This window comes from Harpia harpyja, chromosome 7, assembly GCF_026419915.1.
Source record: "Harpia harpyja isolate bHarHar1 chromosome 7, bHarHar1 primary haplotype, whole genome shotgun sequence".
Taxonomy (NCBI): domain Eukaryota; kingdom Metazoa; phylum Chordata; class Aves; order Accipitriformes; family Accipitridae; genus Harpia; species Harpia harpyja.
In genome coordinates, this window is record NC_068946.1 from 44,482,564 (window position 1) to 44,504,290 (window position 21,727).

The window sequence follows — 21,727 nt, forward strand, 5'->3', positions numbered from 1 at the left end:
GCCCGTGTACCGAAGCGGGGCTGCCTTCTTCCACAGATCTGCTCCCTAGGAGCCTGGTGAATCACTAAAGGCAGCAGATGTGATTAAGATGTTTCCTAACTAATTTTTAATACTTTTGGCACAGCAGTGCCAACACACAAACGTGAACTGTATCAATGGGACTGTTTATTAAATTCTGGTCTTGTTGCAGTGGTGCAACCCCATCGAGACGCTTTGGTGTATTAACATAAAACAAGAAAAGTGGATTTTCTTGTGTGCTGCTGAGAATCGTATCTTGCCTGCAGGTTGCTGCTGAAGATGATATATAGGTGTCATTGGGGTCTGAGCCCAATTACAAGGGTAGAGCAGGATATTTGAAACTGCATGTTTCTGGGTCAAAGACAGAGCTGGTACAGCCCCTACTACTAACTCACAGTCACTTTTCGAAGCCAAGGTCTCCAGCAAACTACATGTACAACTTTTGTTTCCTCTTTCCTCTGGCTGCCTGGGAAGGAATGAGAGCTAAATCCTGCCCCATTCCGTAGCTGAAGTAACCACACCCGAAAGGGCCCATCAAGATAAGGTTTCTGTGCTTGTTAAATGTGAACCTTCAAGGCTTTTAAATTTAATCCTCTTCCAAGTGTATTAGGTTTTGGGGGGGATTTTTTAAATGGGGAGGTTTCCTGGATTTCTGACCTGTTGGTGCATACCTAGAGCACTTAGCATTGTCCATCAGGGCCCTGCCAGCATGCCACCTGTGTAAAAGCAGAGAGAAAGCACCTCAGCCATCATGATTTTTCAACTATAATTTGCTGGAAGGTGATCTTTGTAAAAACAGCACTAGCTTCATGTATTTAGCAGGGAACAGGTATCGGGCAAAGGAAGTATCTGCTAGAGGGCTGGTGGAGCAGGGTTATGAATGTGTTAATGACAGAAATGGGTTTGTAGGTGCTAGTAGACATGAGCAAAGGTAAGTTTTGAAAGCAAAGGTTTCACAGGAGTTGTCCCAGAACCCCTCTGAAGCTATGGCTAGGGCAAACGCCATTCTCTGTTGCCACCACAAACAGAAAGCAGAGGAGGTGAGAGCATCCCAGAAGATGTCAGCAGCTTTCTTTCCATTTTTTTTTTTCAAGCCTCCATGCAGAGGTTCAGTGTTAACCCACCTGCTTGCCTATATTTCAAGTTCCATAACCTTTTAATCAAAGGACCACCCAGCCTTCGAAAACAAATCCAAGGACCACTCTACTTTGAAGAAAGGATGGTCTTGTACAGCAACTACTTACAACCAAAAGAAAAAAAAAATCATTAAATTTTGATTGTTATGGTAAAGAGTAGGACAGAGGTAGAAAGTTGTAACTGCTTTGTTTTGTTCCTTAGAGATAGGGAACTGTGTGCAACTAGCCTTAAATAAATCCTAACAGTAACTTCCCAATAGCCTTTTGCCTCCCAGCTTCAAGTGTTTCTGAATGAGCTGAAGGCCACTTTCTTGCTAAGGGCTTTTGTCTCACTCCATCCTAGAGCTTTGTGACAAAACTGAAGCTATTTTGTGGAAGGGAGGAAGTAGATGCATTAATGAGTGCATTGCCTCTTGGCTGAGGTTAGGTTAATTTGAGCTTAATATTTCTAATGTGATCAACTGATCACTTATTGACCATTTCACTTCAAATGTGGTCAAGGGCTGCAGCCTACAGTAAGTCAGTCTATCTTCTCCCACTCTCAGTCCTCCTCTGCTATGTAACCATATCCCAGCACTCGCTCCCATTGTCAAGCCATACTTGTTTCACAGCTCAGAGCTGTAGAACACTTTAAAGATCCCATCCACACATCATGGTGGGAGTATAACTGTGTATGCTCTGTTTTGTTCGTAACACTGAGGAGCGCTCTGACTCAGAGACGCAGGTTTCTCTTTCCAGCCATCATTAACCAGTTATTCTTCTTTCAGCTCAACTTAAATCTGCCACTTAACCATTAACTCTGTCTATCTGTACCTAAAAATTATTTGAAATAAAACATTCAATTATTACAGACCTTAAACACCCAGAACAAGGCTGCCATTTGATTTCTTAATTTCAGAAATGATAAAGCACTCCAGCATTAAACTCGTGTTCTCTCTAACAGCAGCCGAGCTACTAAATTGATGACATGCGGATTAACCAAACAGTCTAGCAAATCATTGGTAGAAAGGGCTGTTTGTGAGGCATTTGGACTGCTGTCTGAATCCATTTGATGTGCAGGTGTTTCACAGTCATTACTCATTACCAATTGCTTCCTGGTGCAGTGTAATTCTCCAAAATGTCCTCCTTCATTTTCATGGAGAAGATCTCTACTGTCACTTTCAACTGCAACTGCACCCATTGAGCTTGTTTCTTGAGGCTGTGGTAAAACTTGAATAAGATGAGGCCCAAAAGGTATTTTCTGCAGCTTTTCTGCTTTAAATGATGAAAAGCCAAATTCATGGGTTAGTAATCTGCAGCCCTCTGGTTCACAGCCAACTTCCCTTTTCTTCCTCTTGCGTGAGGCACTTGTCCTTTGCTCTGTGCCAGTGCTGCTGGAACACGCCTGCTCTGACACACTTGCCTTTTGACACTTGAAATATGCAGACACTGCTTTATTCAGGTACTGAAGATTGATTTCATGGGATGTTGCCTCAACCTAAGAAAACACCCAGGATACACTCAGTTAAAAGGAGATATGTTTCAATTCAACGTTGCATGATTATCTTCCATGAATTACTTTTGCTACGTGAAGGGAAGGAATTTAAAATTCTTTTTCTCAGGCAGCAGAAAGACTCAGGGGGAGCTAAGCAAAATGTCAGTAATTCTCTGTTATCACTGTTATAATGGGAGCAAGAGAGGGCTTACCTCTGTGGGATTTAGCCACACGTCTCCAGCACCGGGATTTTCTGCTGATTTTATGGCACATACTAGCATTCGAGTTATTGCTTCTTCTACACGGGCTTCATGATCTGCATCCTGCCTCAGGGGAACAGAAAGTGTTTGGAGATAGGTTAGCACTTGGGTCTCTGCAGAAAGCTGGAAGATTTGGGGAAGAACTGAATGGATGGTCTTAGTTTGAAAGCCATACTCATGTATGCGAAGTCAGTGAAAGGCTTCAGAGTTTTGATGCTCCTACTCATGCATACAGCCCCCACATGAGTAACAGCACAGGCTCTGGTATGACTACTCATCTGAATAAGGATTTGCAAAAGTAGATTCTAGTGTGTGTATATAATCTCTTCCCTTATTAGTGTTCTGTTAATTGAATCTGGTCCTTGAAATTACAATGCAATGTTAGCATTTAATTAATGTATGCGTTTATATATAGCTCTTCAGGACTAGAAGGACCATGGAAGTACATAGCAAATTTTATATATCTACATATTATGCCTAGTTTAAGTACTTAAAACACAGGATGTTACAGCAAGGCAGCAACTATCTGGGGGCGACAGAGGCACAAAAGTGAGTCAAGGAAATTCAGGAAATATTTTATCATGTAACAGCAGCTGACATACTGCTGCAGTTTTAAACATCAGCAGAAGGAAAAAAAATGTTTCCTCTGAAAGCTCTCCTGCAAAACTAAGTTAGTAACTGGCTCTTTGTTTCAGGCCTTCTTCCTGCATCATCCCCTTGGGCAGCTGGATACTAGCTAGTTTAGGATAGCAGAACAAAACTTTATAGGATCTTTTTTACTTTTCTTTCCCACTTAACTGAGTTTCTTGTATATGGAAGGGAAGGGTATGTGGAAGGAGACAGTAAGACTCTCCAAACAAGATGGGTGGTTTAGTTATTTCCATGACAAGCGCCTAGGAGTGGATACATAAATTTGCTTTCATTGAGATGCTTAGACATATAAGTTTTGGAGGAAAGATGTAACCTAGTCAACCCATAGTCCTGAACTGCCTAACTGAGGCTTTGGGGAACATGTCAAGCAAACCATGCATCTTTCTAGTGCGAGTGTTGAAGGCAGTAATTCATCCTGGAACCCTGAGCAGAATTTGGGATAGAAGCAGGGAGAAGTGCTCTTAGCATTCTGTGGGTTTGGATGCTTGGCTTATTAATGGCCTCGTGTAACAAGCCCCCAAAACACAGAGTTTGGTATCTACATGTGGAAATTATTTAAGCTGTTGCACTCTTGGTATTCATCCTTGTCTGCTGAATAACAGGGTTGTACTGATTGCATGAGAGTATGTTAGGAAGCATGGAATACTTTGAGTAGCTCACATCCAGCTGAAAACAAATTAAACTTTTAAAGTCCTGCCAATATAATTAATGGTTTCACTAGGACTGTAAATGTTGGCATGATTCACATCTGTCAATATGAAGGCAGCTGGTAACAGCTGCAAGCAAGAACTGCTTGATTTGGTAATGGAAATGTTCTCAGTATTGTCTTTTAGCATCCATGTCAGAATTTATTTTTATATATGGATTGCCCAACACCTACCAGTGCTACCATCAGCTGTAGGGTTAATTTCTGTAAGGAACTTTCACCTGGGTTGCAATAGCTGTACTTGTTTATGGCAGCTTTTGATATTTGGGGAGGGGGAGTATGTGTGTCATTCATTAGCAAGATCCAGCAAACACGCCTCTGTTTATGATGCCACACAACTACCTGCTCTTGCTGTCACAAAACAGGATTTTGGTGACTTCTGCAAGACCTCTATGACCAGAAAGGCCGTGGAGTTTAGCTCCACTTCTTTTTTTTTTTTTTTTTTTTTTTTTTTTTTTTTCTCTCCAGCACATAAGAACAGCTAGAAATACTACAGCTGATGTACCACCCAGCCACTTGGGAGTTACCAGCCTAGCACAACTGATCCAATCCGGACCTGCTCCTCCAGAGGGGAACAATTTGTGAGGCACAGCTTAGGGTACAAGTATGTGTGTGTTGACATCAGGGTCTTTCCAAGCACAGGGCACACAGCCAGCTCCTCTGAATTACCACAAAGGCTGCTCAAATTTAAGGAAGGCTTAAATGGTTGCTCTGCAGTATTGGTGCTTTCTCTGGCACTGGACACAGCCTGACTGTACTTGGGGCTATATAAGAGCTTGGTGTGGGCTGTGGGCCTGCTGTCCTTTCTAAATACATAGTCTCATCTAGAAAATTCTTCCATGAGGGAAACACCCAAGTGAGTTCCTCTGCTCTGCAAATGCTTGGTTTGATGTTGGTATGAGAAATGTATTGTGTGGTCTCTGAACAGCAGCTGAATGCATGTGTTCATCCCCCTGCAGACTTCCAGCCTAATAAAGGTTTAAAAGGAAAAAAAAAAAGCAATAAGTATTTTAGTGAGGCAGCTTTCACAGGCCATTTCAAAGGGTCTTTTTTTATATTAAGGTAGGATTAATGATAAAGTAATTTGAATCAGAAAACCTTCTGGAGCATAGAGATGATCTAGTTGAAGATGTCCCTGCTCATTGCAGGGGGGTTGGACTAGATGACCTTTTAAAGGTCCATTCCAACCCAAACTATGATATCCCTGGAACCATCCCATACATACTGGTTAACAGAAGCAAGAAAAATCAAAGCCTGGGGAAAAGAAAATTAAGTACTTCAGCAAATCCAACTCCAGGCAAGTCAAAACTATCACAGAGAAATGAAAATTCAAAAATCCTCTGCCACCCCCTTCCTATCACATTAATCTGATTTAAATTCTAATTTAGCTTTGCATGTAAGCATGTGCTTGCGGTGAAGTTGCTGTTCTGTTGTCTCTTATTCAACACAAAGCTAGTTAGCCCACAAGAAATTGGACATGAAAAGTTTAGCTTGTGTTTAATTGTTTGCCTGATTGAGGTAAACTTGAATGTGATTTCTGCTGAACTGGGGCTTCAGATCTGGAACCTTGGAAGGTTCTTCAGCAAAAACTGTATCCATAAGGGCTTTTCCCTCCCCAGCCTCGAAATACAGCACACCCAATAGGGCTGAACCTGGCAGGCAAGGGACACAAGTCCATGCAGACATGGAAGTGCTACATTACCATGACATAAAATCGAAAATACCAGTTCAATCCAAGAGTTTATGCTGACAGTGATGGGATCGATGGATTCCACATAGTGCCACCAGTGCCTTGGAACGAGCAGGACCTGGAATTGGAGACATCACATTAGGGTACTAGCAGAAGCCTGAAGAAAGATAAGGTGTTTTAATTAAGGTGGTGTGGGATTCAGAGGCAGAATGAGGCAATGAATAGGGGTACGAGGTCATCTTTATCACTTCCTTCTAAAGAGCCTTTTCTCAAGACTTAAATGCCCACTCTCCCTTTGTATCAATACTATCATGTAAGAAGTGGACATGATCCAGAACTACCTCTCATCCAAACTACTTCTCATGTGAAGCAGGATTGTAACCTTTTAACTGCTCTAGGTAAGCAAGGTCTGGCTGTACAAATGGAGTGCAGCTGGTGTAGCAGTAAAGCAGGGCTTTAGAGAAAGTCTCAGCCAAGCAAGAACTCTTTTGTAGACTCTGCAACTGAGCAGACTTCCCAGTTCCTTTAGAAGGACTGCCAGCTGGCTTTCCCAAAAAGCAGGTATCCTAATGCTCATCTAGGTGATTAACAGTATGTAGCTTTAATTCTGGTAAATAATCACCAGAATTAAACTCGTCACTTTCAGTAGATAGGCTTTTAAAAGAAGGTGTCCCAGAAATCACGACAATCTAGTTTAGATCAGAGCTTTACAACTATATCAGGATGGTAGCTGTGACATAAAATTGATTCCAACCCATGGCTTTTATGGTACAAATACATTAATGTTGTTTTGATGATACAGGACAAGCTTTACAGATTACTGAACATTAAATTATCACAGGGCTATCAAGAAAAGCATAAAAGATGGTTTTTGACAAGGAATAAAAATGGTCAGAGACAGATAAAAATATACACTTCAGAATGGGGAAAGTGAAGCAATGATCTGTATCTGAATTGCAGACAATTCTTTTTCTTTGTAGACACAAATTACTTAAAAGAACATTCTGCTACCTAGATAGCCCTGTGCTTCATTATATCAAAACATGGCTAATGAGAAAATGTCTATGTAGGGAACAATGACTGTGGCCCTAGTCCTGCAAACACTTACAGGACAGTCAGAGCAGAGTCATTTTTGGGCTGGAGGACAAAATGTTCTCCACAAGTTTCAATTTAAGTCAAACAAAAAAACCATTGGCTCTCTAAAGGTCAAAAACATTTGGAAATTGTACTTTAATCCAGTACAGCATACAAAACAGAAGGAAGTCAGTCTGTGGAGGGCCATTATTCAAAAAATATCACCAATTAGTTATTCCTGACACCTACAAGCGTACAAAACCCTACACAGACTGAAGCCAAAACACACTTTCTACACTGAGCAAGTTTCTGCGTGGTGCTTTTATCACAGAAACCTACACTTCAAATGAAAAGTGCAGTTGCATTAGCTGCAATGAGTCTATCTGTTAGCAAGTGTTTGCCTACACTTCACTGACTGCAGAATCACACCAAAAAACCAAACACTCACCTGCTCTATAGGGGATCTTATACTGAACTCTGTTAAAGAATCTGGGTGCCCTCCAAATGATAGGATATAATGATGAAGCCTCAAAAACTTTGTTATACAGCAGAAGAAGGCATAGTGAGCTTGCAACATGCTGGAGAAGTGGATGAAGACACTAGGGAATTGGGGTATGGTGCAGAGGGACTATGTAGCAAGGGAACAAAAGCAAGAGGCAAATTAAGGGAAGTGTATGAATGTTTCAGTAAGAGGGGCTGCCTGGAAAAACAAGATGGAAATTAGGAATGGAATGTGCTGGTTCAACGCGACTCATGCAAAGCAGAGACAGAATTGCTTTGGAAAGAGGAGGTATAACTAGGAGGAAAATACAATCCCCCATCTAGTCCAGTCTTTTCAAACCAGAGAGGAGGAACTTAGTCTTTGGAAAGACTAAGCAGATTTTACTTGCCAGCAGGTTAAGGCTAGTAACTGCAAAGTTGTGTATTTCCACAGCTGATGCCATTTATAGAGGAGCTACAGAGCTGTGACTCCAAGAGGCAAAACAGGTACCATAAAGACAGTTGCTCTCCTTTTATTTTTGAGCAAGCTTATGCTTGTTAAAATAAGGATTTATAGCAGCAAGAAAATTGAAATTATCAAAAAGCAAAAGGACTAAAACTTTAAGGAAGACGAAGAAATGGAAAAAATTAAAAACAAAAAATCCAGCTGGCAAGGGAGCAGGAGAACTAACAAGACAAAAAAAAAAATCATCAGAGAGAGAAGCAGAGTAGGATTCTTCCACCTTTACAAACTAGTATTCTTTGAGGTTTGCAAACTAGAAGCACCCCCCCCCCCATCCCCAACTATCAATTCCACAATAAAATAAAGACGACTTCTATATGTTTATGAATATGGGAAACAGATTTAACTACATTTGAAACTACATTTCAATAGGAAATGTGAAAGTAAACCACAGTGAAATACACACACAGCAAATGTTTTACAGGGAAAACCTGAAGTGCCAAAGCAAGACAGAACTATTCCAAGCTACGAGATAATCTTGCGTTAGCCTGCTTTCTACAGAATCTATCTAGCTTTGTGGGCTGGGAAGGTACGGATCTAAACAGCAACCAATCAGATAATATTTAGGCTAGTGATAGGCAAATATGGCAGATGAAGTCAAAGTAGGACAGAAATCCCAGGAAAGATAAAATGAAATTCTGGTCTGTAACACGAGGAAAGAAACCAAGAGAACAGTTGGGAGAGCAAGTGGAGCAATGCCGAAGACTTGTACAGCACACAGAACAGAAGAGGTTTAAATTCTCAATGGACATGATTAACTCGATATAGTGCAAAGGTAGGGCAAAGGTGGAATTGCTTCAAAAAGACAGCATACCCTGAAGTGAAATATTATACCAAGAAATTCCTGCTCTTTAGAAAAAGATATTTGGGTAAATGTGCAAGAAAAAGAAGCACCAAAGAACACCAGCGTGATGGGAAGAAAAAGATGGGGGGCTGCAGGGGGACCCAAGTAAATCCCACAGCTGCTTGCAACCCTGGCAATGAAAAATAAAATAAAATAAATAAATGCATAGTCAACCCTGTGGGACCACCATGTGAGGACTCTGTCAGGGCGCTGCCATCCCAGCCTATGGCCTGTCCCAGCTGGTGCCTGGCTGCCCTGGTGCTAGGAAAGTGCTTCTTATCCTGCCTCTCTCCTCCCTCCTGAGCTGGTGTCTTCCCACCTGCTGAAACAGAGCAACAAGGGCCACTGATGCCAGAAACGCAGGCACAACCCTGGGGAAAAGCACTGCGAACAGGAAGGGAATGGGGCTGTTACCATGCTGTGTCCATAGGGACGCAGGCGAGGGACTGAAGGAAGCTCAGGGAAGAGGTGGAAAAGTAGAGTTAGGAACTGGCAGCTTTCACCTTTGGTTTGCTTGACTTTTTGGGCATTCGTGGGGTTCTCCACGTGTGTTGCAGGCTGAGTGGTGTTTTCATCACCAATACGAGTGTAAATTCAGCTCCTGGACTTTTCTGCCTCTCTCTGATGGAGACAATAGTTCTGGTGTCTACAGGCTGAGCTGGGCTGTTCTGCCTTCTCTGTGGGGTGACTTGGGGCCAGCTCTGCAGCCTCACACATGAAAATTCTTTCTTCCTTCCCCACAACAGAATTATCGACCGTCTACTATGCATAATGCTGTGGACAACTCTGAATTCTCCTTTACTCAAATCACTTAAACTTTTCCCCAACAAAAGTAGGTTTTCACTGCAACCCCTTTTAAAAAGTATTTCGTATACTTTGAGCTGGAACATTTATTTCATTGCCTTTTAAAAAGTTTGAATTACTGCATTTCCTGACTTACAACAACACTTTTTTTTTTTTGGTATCAATTATATTTTTCTTGGTTATTCAGACTGTCTGTTCTGTTGCTACCCACTTTAAACCCAATCTGAAGCTCTCACCCCTTTTCTTTAAAGGTGGCATATAGGGAAATCCCTCCCTGACTTCATGCAGATTTCTGCTTGCTCAGGGTTGGGTTAGATGTCAGAGGTCTGCCTGTGCTGTTGAGAGCTCTGGCTGCTGAGCAGGATCCCATGGTGTGTTAGATACTGCAGCAGGAGCACAGAAAGAGAAAACCTGGCAGCTTTACACAGGAACTTAGTGATAACTGTAGCTGTGGACACAGACTGAGTTTGAGATGTGTTCAGAAAGCAGGCAAGCAAAAGCAGGGGAGGAGAGCTTCTGAGCAGCAGACCGCAGTGAGAGACAGCAAGCAGTAACGTTGATCTTTTTTTAAAGTAATTTTTTCCCCACTGTGACGATGTTTTTCAAGGCTGGAAGGGAGCATCCTTCTCGGACTTGATGCGCCTCTAAGACTAGCTCAGTTAGGCCTTTTCTTGCACCTCTGGTATCTAGAGCTGTACTGCAACTGCTCTGCGCCTGGGACGCAAGGAGGCAGGAGAGCAGGCAGCAGGGCAGTTGAGTGCTGCCTGTAACACCATGGGTCCTGGTGACCACTACCCCTCTGGTCTGGGGTAGCATGAGAGGGAATGGCGTTGCTCATGGGAGCCCAGTGTACAAGGTGCTTGCTCTCCATTAGGAGGGCAGATGTGTGGAGCCTCATGTGTCTACCTTCAGACAAGCCGAGATGCGTTTTTTTGTCTTTTTACCATTGTCTAGTTATATGGATATGGATTAAGAGGAAGATGGATTAAGAAAATTACATTAGTGAGCAGGAAGGAAGCAAGAAGCTGGTAAGAAGTGGGGCAGAGGAAAGAACGATCAATGATTTTGTATTTGTACAGCATCTCATTTTTTTGTAGCCTTTTCAGGTGGGATTCTTCTCTCCTATTTTTAATCATCAAAAAAGTTAAGCATCTATGTGCGTAGGCTTCTTTTATAGCCTGTGCTGAAGGACAAGATGGGATGAATGATTCTGTAGGACTGTAATTGTATAAGACAAGGAGAATGAATCACCTTGAGAGGTGCCAGGTTCTTCCCACTGATGGCAGACAGGACATCTGTCCTGGAAGGGTTTAAGTTGAGGGCAGCAGATCTTGCCCTAACTCTCTTAACACTTGTCCCAGAGTATGGGGGTGGAATATACTAGAAGAGACATGTTTTGCCCCATGTGCAATCTTTTAAGCAGTATTTGTACATTTGTGAAAACAATCAAGGCATTATTAGAAATACTGCAGAATTTATGAACAAATAAAACAAAATAATAATACTTTGGGCAAAAAATCACTAGTTCAGTGAGCACAAATCCACCAGCAGTCAACCTCCTGCTCCGTACTTACCACTCAGCCTTGCAACCATCGCATAGGTGACCAGGTCCAAATATTTATAAGAAGCCCCTACATTTGTGTGATACAACTTGAGCTTGTAACTTCATGGATATAGTTAGGTACCGCTGCAAACCCTAAAACTACTCAGCTGCCTATTTAAATAAATTAGAGATCTAAATGTTATCATAATTTGTTAATTATGATATAATGAGAACAGATCACTAATGTATAACCAGAGGCCGTGTTAAGACCTCTGTGGAAATTCAGCCCACAGTCACTGGTCAAGTACAGGATGAAACCTTATAAAAAAAGTCTCAGCCAACTACCTAAATTCATAACAGATATTCACCTCTGAACAATATAGTGAAAGGGCACAAAGGATGCAATCGAAGTACGTATTGTGCATTGGTACAATGTTATAAGTAGGAATTCTGCTTTAAAGCCTTAAATGGGTGTAGAAAAATGGCTTGTAGCAAACAACGACCAGAAGGTGGCATTTTACACATGAAGTTTTTGATATTCAAAGCTGCACTTAGCCTACATGCAGTTGCTCTCTTGAATACCTAAGAACACCTTTGTCTTTATTTTTCAACCCTTTATTGCTACAATATCTAATCCAAAATGTTCTGTGTACCCTCTGGGAAGGAGTGGAGATGCTATATATTATTACAAAATAAAGCTGGCTGCAAATTCTGCAGTAATTATATTAATTCCACATGAAAACCACTGCTAAGTACGTATCAAGATTGTTATTATTTAGGGATCCTCTCCCTTGTTAACAAAGAAGTTCTAGGTCATTCCTTTCCTCTCCATCAAGCAGCAGCAGTCCCCAGTCACCTGCCCCATAAGCTTCTGGCTGAGATGCAGGAAAGTACCACCCAAAAGGTGCTGATAAAATGGATGAAGGCCATACCTCATGGCTCCATCATTGCCTCTACATTACCTTCTCCACAGAAATCTAAACAGTATCTCCTTCATGGCAATGCAGACAACTTGTATTACTGAGCTGGCTCAAGACCTTTATTCCTAGCAAGATTAACTTGTAATTGCTTTAAGCCTAATTAAAATGAAGATCATATTAAAGGTTTACTACCATACTTGATCATTCCAAAGGAGATTATAAATTGAATTAGTGTTGGGGATCATGGATAATACAGTGCTGAATGGATGTAGCTTTTTATCAATAGTAAAAATTTGTTCTTTGTGCTTTAAATTATTGAACACTGCAACCTTACAAAGTGTAGAATGTGAAATTAATCATTTACTTTAGGAGTATGACTAGGAGCTAATGTAGTGCAAACAATGAAGGTTGATCACGGATTCCCCATTTGCAACCGTACCAGCAGAATAGCATACTCTTCCCAGTCGATAGACATCATCCTCTTGTTGGAAAAAACTATCCTGCTCCAGCCTGTGATCTCACCAGTTCACAGGAGTGCTCCTCACTCTGCCTCCTCAAAATTAGCTAGATTAGCAAAAATCAGTTCTTCCAATTGTTGAAGGCAGGTGGGTTTGCCAGCTAGGGGCAAAGGAGAACTAGCACAGGTCGCTGAGCTGGCAGGTCAAAAGAGGTGACAACATCTGGTAGGAGAAGGGTGAAAAGGCACTACAAGCAGCCACTCCACTGTCTTAAGCAGTCAGAGCAATGAACATTGCAGAATCCCTTTGGAAAGTCCTGACAGTTTGAGATGCGCAGGGGTGCTTTACAAGGACATGCACCGCTGAACAAATGAAAAAGGGTAATTCAGACTCCAAATACAGACCATGTTGATTAAATAAAGAAGGGCGCTATTTACGGCAGAAGACTAGGAATTAAGAGTCCTGAGCCCTACTCTCATACTGCTGCTGACTGCCTGTGTGGCTGTAAGGCAGGCACTTATAACTGAACTTTCTCAGTAAAACAGGGTTAATAATATCCTCACATCCTTGTAAAGCACTGTGAAACCTCTGGATGGTGTGTGCTCTAAATGCAAGTATCATCATTATAATACCCTGCTACTAAAGCAACAAGTTGGGCCAATGTTCCCTGGTGAAGGTTATTCACTATCAAAACATGAGTTCCTTTGTTGGCTCTACACGCTCATTAATCAAACACATTTTATGGAACATACTGGTTTCAGAGTAGACAGGTTAGAGTACTGTTCAAGAAACTTTTAAAGCAGACAAATTGGAGGTGATGGCAAGAAAACTGTGATGGAATTGGGCAGCTGATTGAACTAACTCTGCAAATGTTTGCAGGTTTTGTACAAAAAGGGCTAGTAAAGTAACTGTGAGCAAAGGAAGTTCCTGTGCTGACAGAAATGTATCAAGCCTGAGTGCAGACTGTAGGTAGAGGGAAGTTCCACAGTCAATTTGTTAAGATTTCCTAGCCCATAATTAGCCAGTTGAACAATTTACTAGAATCTTTCAAGTAATGTAAAGCTCGTATGTGAATGGTACCTGTCCTGGACTGAGTGTAACCACATGGGCTGTTGTGTTCCTAAACTCAGGAAAGCGTTTCAGGTCAGGGTTGGCAACGTTGACTTTGCTGAATATGCTGGATTCCTCATAAGGGATCCTGGTGGGATAAAGGAAACTGGTGTCACCAGGTGGGAAGAGGTGCCATCTCTTCCTGAAAATAGAGAGAAGATAAAAATGTATTCAGTGCATGTCAGTTACAGCAAAGAACTAAAGGCAGTAGCAAGGTTTTCAATAAAACATAAATCTGCCTTGCTGTGTGAATCTCCTACGCAGTGAGAACACAGGCAGTGCTTACAGGCTGTCTCCTGAAAGTGTTTCTAAAATATTCCACTTTTTAATTTTTTAACTGAAAAGATTTACAGCTTCTCACAAATTATTTTTAAAAGGCAGATAAAATAAAATTTTTAAAAAAGCTCTTCCATCTGGTTCCTCTTTCCTCCCTTTTACAGAACAACATGCAGCATTTACAGATGCTCAGAGCATTAAAAATTGCTCTATAAACCAGGGGAAACAGTTTTGTTACAGACAACGCACTTTCATTCATGGAATGAATAGCTGCTGCACCCATGTTTTAAAAGGAGGGCATTGTGTGTTTACAATGGTAATCGTAAAGGGGTATGGACATGATCTTCTGTCTCCTATCTTCACCTACAATACTTACTTGGCTGTTAGTTGCAAACCCCTCATTCTTAGTAAAACTCACCTTGATGCTTCTATACCACAGATGGCATAAATAAAAAACAGAGACATTCGCAGACATAAGCATCCTGAAACACCTGTATTTTTCTGTGTTATTAGTACCACATGATGAGAATGTGGCTTGTGTGGGCCACTGGGGTTAAGAACTCACTGGTGTGACTAAATGCCCAGATGGAGCAGGACAGGGTCGTTCTGCTCATCAGGGCACTCGTGTTCCAGGTTGCTCTCTATGCACCCAGAGAATTGAGTCAACACACCACAGTGCAGGGCCAAGCAGTGCTGAGACATGGACCTCATCCTTAGGAGCTAATGTTTCTTTTTCAGTCACATAGACCAGATCAAGGAGAGAAAAAAGAATATGCCAGAACTGGTGGTGCCAGTTTTATGGGTACTATAAATGAAATATCTTAGCAGGTACATATGTTATTTAGAAAGAGGAGTTTTATATGGGAGTACTTTAGGTGATGGAAATAACCAGAAAGGAATACACAAAGAGAGAATTTATTACATTGAAAAGGTGCCAGACAATCAGTACAACAGTGACCCATGCACTAAGCAATGGAAAAGTAAAGCCAGTACTTTACAGCACAGTTGGACAATTTGTGCAGCTCTTCTCTTTGTTTCAGACTCTAGCGAGATCTTTTCTTTTTGTCCCTTTCCTCGGTACTCACTTCCTGCTTTTTGCCTACTGCTTCTAATTGTCAGTTCTAAGTCACAGATCTGAAAATGGGAGAAAAGCAACCAAATGGCACAAAACCAGAAGACACAGGAATAGCAGGATAGCCAGAACTGCAGAGACTGGCACAGATGGAAGTGCCATAGGCTGCTGACATTTCTTGGTAATTACCAAAGCTACTGCTGGGTACAAGCACAAAAAATAGTTCTCCTGAAACTCCAAGCCCTGCTGCAACTTTACTTTGCCCTCCAAGATAGACCCTCTGAAGGGGCAGAGAATAACTAGGTTAGGAGGCTTATGGGTTAATCCTGCAGGCTCATGACAAAGCAATATCATGAAGCAAAAAATTAAGAAGCCCGAGGGATGCAAGGAAGACATTCAAGATAGCAACAAAGGGCTAAGGAGTCATCCCTGGCTTTCCTGCAAAGGCAAATCTATTTAAGTTTAGCATAAGCTTATATTCTGTTACAAAGCCTGTCTTGTTTGTGAGTCTCAAAAGGGAATCTTTCTGCTCTGAAGAAGCACAGGATTCACAAGCTTGTGGAAGTTTGCAATCTATTTATAGGCTTTGCTCTGAAAGGAAAACAACTTTGTCTTTTCAGGCCATGCAAAGGCTTTAGGCTGCTTCTTTCCCTGAGGGGAACAAGGATTTTGTTCTACTAGAGGAGGAGGAAGTGTCTTGGGAAGGCAGGCAAAATTGCTACGTGATGCTGGAACTCTGGCTCAAGTTCAACACCTGAAGGTAGAGATCAAAGAGGCAGGGCAGGTATCAGGTCTGCTAGATTACTGTACTTATTTAGTACCCAGTATTTAGGTGGATCCTTACAAGATATTTAGGCATGTAAGTCTCATGGTTTTCAATGAGATTTCTGGCTCCTAAATACACTTAAGTGTCTGGACTTCAAGGCATAATGTTTACTGATGAGATCTGAAGTCTACAGGACTGACTGCAGCAAAGCACAGTGCTGAGGGCTGCTTCCAGAGTGTCTCTGCTGCACATTCACCCAAGGATCTCAAGGCTATTTGTAAACATGAATGAAAACCCACCTGAGAGCTAAACAGAGTTACCCTTCTTACAGATCAGATAATTTGCCCTGGGCCTTAAAGCCAGTCAACCTGTGGCACTGCCCAGCATAGAAGCCAGCATGCCTGACTTCCAGTCCTGCACCTTAATCACAAGACCACCATGATTTTACTGTTCTATAAAATGTTAGAGTAATTAACCACATTAAAATCCCGCTGGCAAATTACTCCTTCCACTCTATACTCTCAAACCTAAAAAATGCATGCAACTTGTTTTGTTACTCTAGCATTACTCTAGCAATAATAGATAACAAAAAACCCCTGAGGCCAATATGCAAGGAAAGAAGAAAAAAAAGAATGGCGGGGGGCGGGGGGAAGGCAGCATGCAAACAGGCAGAAAGATACAGCAACAAAGCTACATGCTCCAAAATTAGTTTGGAGCCTTAAATGTCCCTTTCAACTTTGCTCACAGCTGGCTGCTCCCATCCTGATGTTCCCCTTTTAAATTTATTCTAGCAGGCTATTAGAGGCTGTTGCACAGAGAATATTGTAAAAGTCTAAAGTAGTTTATTTCTATTTTGTTTCTGGGCTTTTTGTTTTTAACTCTTTATCTCCCACTTCCAAATTCCTGAATTCCTAACTGCTAGAAGATTAAAACATTTATTATTTGACCACATAACACACAGATCAGCAAAGATCTTCCTCAAACAGAATAAAATTGTTACCTCCATGAGCCAGTCAAACTCCAACCCCCTGAAGTTCTGCCATTTCCTATAAAATAGTTCTGATGCTCTTCAATCGCTGAGAGCTCAGAAAACTAACATAATCAGGACCTAGAATTAATACTCAAGAGTCCAAAACGAACTTTGTAGCACAGTGTAACTTCCCCTGTATTTGTTGTATGTATATGTCCTTGTTACCTTCCTTGTACTTGCAACACTAAGTTGCAGCCGTAGGAGTCCAAATGGCAGGGGGTGTTTGCTCCTTCAGAACCAATCCACAGCGTGCTCTCTTTTCCACTTCTTCCAGGAAAACCAAAGTCAGACCACCTTATATCCTACAGCAATGAAAAGGTTATTTAAGCAAGCTGTTGAACTGATTCACATCCTACCCTCAGTTCTCTGAGTCTCTTGTCTTCCCCTCCACTGTTCAGTCGCTCTTTATCCACTGCAGCTGCTGCTCTTTGATGGGGTTCTTGCATGCATGGCCTGTGCTCCTTCCTCCAAAATTCTCCTCTCTAGTAGCATTTCTTCTGCTGATTTTTTTCTTTTTCTGACTACACAGCCTCCCAGAGCTCTGTCTCCAGTTCTCATGTTGGTCTTTCATACCACTCAAGTCACCCATTTGCTCTACAGAAGGACTGCCCAACTGCTCATTGCCACACGTGGCTTCTTTTCCTTCTTTTCACTCTTTTTTCCTTTCTCCACTCTTAACCATTCACCCAAGCTCAGGACTGCTTTTAGAAAAATTCTGATATAGAGCATTTAAAAAAAGAATGAGTGGAAGGAAGGAAAAATCCCTATTCCCTTTTCAAACTGATTTGATAATCCATGTGGCATATTTGCTCTCTCTTTGCTCCTGTCTCAGCTTTCTCCATGTATTCTGGAAATGCAGACTTTACCCCATCTCTGACCCAGTGGTATGCTGTTTTTTTAAAGTTTTTTATTATTTAATGGACATATTCTTCTCCTGCCTTTGCAACTGTGGAGGCAGTGAACTTAAAACAATTTGATTACCGGGTGAGAAAGGGCAGAACAAGTATGCATGTGTTATGAATGTGATCCTGGAGCTTTCCAGTCCATTGATCCTCCCACAAGTAATCCCGTGGGGATGGCAGCTGGAACGAGAGGGACAGTGAGGTATTTTTCAGATAGTTCAAGGGTTTTGCAGGATGGCTCTGTATAGCTTGGATAAAGCTTTCCCATGTTTCTGTAGCTCACCCTGCCACCTGCAGGGCCTGATCATTTGTTTACTGGAAAGCACTTGAAGTATACTGGCCAGAGGTACTGCTGCCTTTTGGCTGGAGCCCCAGACTGAGCCTTAGGAAACAGAAATTCAATTCCTGGCTTCCTGACGGTCTCAGGCAAATCAGTTCATCTCTGAGCTTTATTTTTCCCATCTTGAAAGGAAGATAACAGTATTTGTTCCGTTTCAGTAAAGCACTTTGGGGTCATTCACATCACCTAACTTTAGGAACCTAATTTAAGCTTGGCTCCTGCTCTTGTCAAAGCACTCTCAATCACGCCTTGGAAAAGCCTCTCTCTTTCTGCTGTCTATAAAGAGAAAATAGGAGTCTAGCCTCCTAATTTAAGTATGTAAGCTAGCTGCTTGCAGACAGGTGGATGACTATCCTTTTTTAAGATCTATGGATGAGGAAAACTACAGCTAGACATTATTATAAGTATGACTTCACCACGACTCTGTATCAGGAAACCCTCAAAATGAGCGATAGCCTTCCCCAAAATTAGGTGTTGCTCAAGATTTTGAATTTCAGAGTTATTGATTTTAAAGATATCATTTGAAAAAAATGGAGAAGTGTAATATAAACATTTGTCAAAGGCAGCAAAAAATCAAAAAGAAAAAGTTGCTCCTATAGATTTCAGCAGCCATAAAATTTAAAATCCAATACAACTATTTCAGTGATAAAGTTAAGCGTAACACCATCTCTACACTTTAATCTCACACCTAAATAGTTTTTGTATTTTGTTACAATTTAAGTGGAAAGAAAGCACACATAATCAATATTAGATTTAAAAGAACTTTCTGAAAATGCTGCAGCTGTAGTAAATAGTTGAAGTGATTATGGGTAAAATAGTTTTTAACCAATGAACTGAAAAGGAACTGGTAGGATTACTGAAATCTTGTCACAGTGGGTTCCTTTTCTACAATAAAAAGCCACAGTAAGAAGAAACGCACTAAAAGGTGTTCCAACCATAACAGATGGCACATTACTTGTGAATTATATTTATTTCATTTGCTGCTTATAATGAAGTTAATCTGTACCCGTATGTCACTTTAAAAGGTCTCATTTCTATTTAAACTTCACGCATATATCTTGCTTCTGATTTATATCTCAAATTCTGTAATGAAATATCAACTGAACAAAAAACGTAAGATGCTAGATACTGCTCATAGATTAGAATAATGGAATCATTACCTTAGCCCACACAACTGTAAATGATAAACAGTGCAATCTAAATTTCAAACAACTTCTAAATGGCCCTATTAATCACTATAAATAACAGTGCAGTTGGCCTTCTTTTCCCCTTCAAATCACCTTACGTAAATCTAAATAAAATCTAAAAAGAAAAAAGGGGTTATCATCAAATTCACACAAGAATGGAAGAGAATTTCTACAAAGAACTCTTCTGGCTGGTATAAATTGTGTAGCAGTGTTTCAAAAGCCATATGAGTCTGGAACTGACGGATGCATTTCACTCTCATGCCTGTGAAACCGGCAGATGACATACACCATATTTGCTTGCATAACACCATCGATTTTTTCCTTCCCAGATTCTGCTTTAAAAAAAATCCACAGCATAACCATTACATGTGTCTATTCTAAAACTGCGGTACAATCTGTTGCTTGTTATAGGTCAGGTGATGAGGTTGTGGCATGACACCTGCACAGAAATGCAATTCCTGGAGCCTCAATTTTGTTCTTGGATGGGGACAAGGGGAAGAAGGAGGGAGGAAAATGGTTGTTTCCTTCAAGTGTGTTTTTATTGACCGAATAAAGCAGCAGGCTGTTCAGGTCTTCTGAGTTGCTATTACCTTGTGGCATAAAACACAGGAAAATGCTGCCTGTTGAGGCAGAAAGAGACAAGACCAAGGCAGGACCACAGAGAGAGGAAGTCACTCAAAAATCTGGGGAAGCCTGAAACATCCCCGGAGCTCCCAACTTAGTTTAAACAACATGACCCAGTATCAGAGTTGTGCAGCCCAAGTTTATGTGATCCTGGTTGTGTTTCAGTGTGTTTAGGAAGGGAGGGGAGAAAGAAAGGTAAGATGGTCTTTGTGCCCAAACCTTACCTTCTGACCCACAGAACAGGGGTCAGGAAAGGAGACAGCCTGAAAAAAGACCGCGCACTGAAAAATACTAATTTTACTGGTATAAAAGAATAAAATACATATAAGGAGCATGGGAAATGCTTTCTGAGGAAATAATTAATTTGAGGGGGCTTATCAGTTCGTACCTGTCTGTCATCCCACTGATACAGTGTTTGCAGGGAATTATGATTCCACCTTCACATTTGAAAGTATAGAAATGAATAAGGCTTCATTTACTATTCTTTCTTTACATCTTTTGAAAAAATACACCTTTTGTGTAGCTATCCTTAATTTTGCCCTCTGACAATTTGCAAGGAGAAGTAGCAGGAATGTAGATGAACCAATACATTGAAATCGCAGATAGACATGAAGAAAGTAAAAGAAAATATCCCAGGTAGGTGTCCTAATACCTGCATTTGGAAATTACTATAGATTATGTACTTCCATGGACAGGTTACTTCAGGTATTTTACTGCCTCCACAGACAATCAAGTTATAATAATCCCGCAGACTCAGAATCTCTCCTCCTCACAAACAGTTAATCTAAATATATTAAGGGAAGGAACTGTACTACTTGAGAAAACGAGCCACAAGGCAAAACAGGGAGTGAAACCATGTTACAGCCTTGTTGCTACAAGTGAATCCATGCCATCTAATCCTCTCTCCTGAGTGGAGCTGTTAATGTGGGTACTGTTCAGGTGTAAGGTGGGTCTGGGGCAGCAGCAGGGTCTCAAGTTTGCAACATGCCAGACCTGCCGGCTGCCTGTCATCTCCACACCCTATTCCCACCTCAATTCCATACCTTCAGCAGAGGTGTAGGGAAGGTGTTTAGCTGCAGAGGTCACACATGTAACTCAGTGCTCCCCAAGCCTGCCCAGCCACAAAATGATGCTGGGCTAAATGGGAAGGGGAGTGCTGCCAATGTGGTAGTTGTTTTTTGTCACTTGTGGTGATGTTTTTAAGCATATAAGGAGACCCAGAATTTTAGATGGCTGCCAGTCGGTACTAGTCCTCCATTAGCCTGAGAGCCAATAGCTTTTATTTCAAATTTTAAAATAAATGGCCAAAGGAGCAGAGAGGGGATAGCATTAGAGGCTTCAAAAGCTACACTAGATAATTTGCAATGATTAAACTAGGAAGAGATAATATTAATGCTTTACCTGGAAAATTTCTGGCTTGTCTTCAAATATCCTGGCAATGTATTTGTAGTCAGCATAAGCCCAATATTTGGAGTACTCGTAACAACTGAATGGTCCAGAGAGACAAGACGGCTGCCCACAACTCCACGCCAAAAACTCTTCAAGTGTAGCCTTCACGTAGTTACACCTGGTTTCAAACTGGGGAACTAGAGCAACAAAAGAAAAGCCAAATACTACATAAGCATTAAGCACAGAACCAGTAAAAATAATACGCAGTTTCTCTCCCAGCTCTGGTTAAATGCAACATGAGATATGAAGTGGGACTAGGTGGCTTGACTCTGGTCAATAAAATGGTTCTCACCACCTAACTCGTAATTAAAGTCTGAGACTATTGCTTTTTCATTAAGGTTTAAGTGAGTGGCTGTTACCATGCACTTGCTGTGAGGTAAAAGCACACCA

At 41.3% G+C, this 21,727-nt stretch overlaps 1 protein-coding gene across 3 annotated transcripts in view; it reads right to left on the reverse strand.

Annotated features, from left to right (window-relative positions):
- Positions 1-1,552: 1,552 nt before the first annotated feature.
- HSPBAP1 (HSPB1 associated protein 1) overlaps positions 1,553-21,727 on the reverse strand; it is a 38,638-nt gene continuing 18,463 nt past the window's right edge. For 2 of the 3 annotated variants that reach the window (XM_052793289.1, XM_052793290.1), the window contains exons 3-8: positions 21,290-21,474; positions 17,001-17,137; positions 13,662-13,833; positions 5,970-6,053; positions 2,841-2,951; positions 1,553-2,631 (exon numbers count right to left, since the gene is read on the reverse strand). In XM_052793289.1, the coding sequence (XP_052649249.1) occupies positions 2,074-2,631; positions 2,841-2,951; positions 5,970-6,053; positions 13,662-13,833; positions 17,001-17,137; positions 21,290-21,474 (1,247 nt within the window). In that variant the 3' untranslated portion in view covers positions 1,553-2,073. The remainder of the gene's footprint in view (positions 2,632-2,840; positions 2,952-5,969; positions 6,054-13,661; positions 13,834-17,000; positions 17,138-21,289; positions 21,475-21,727) is intronic. The other variant, XM_052793291.1, reaches the window with a different exon arrangement.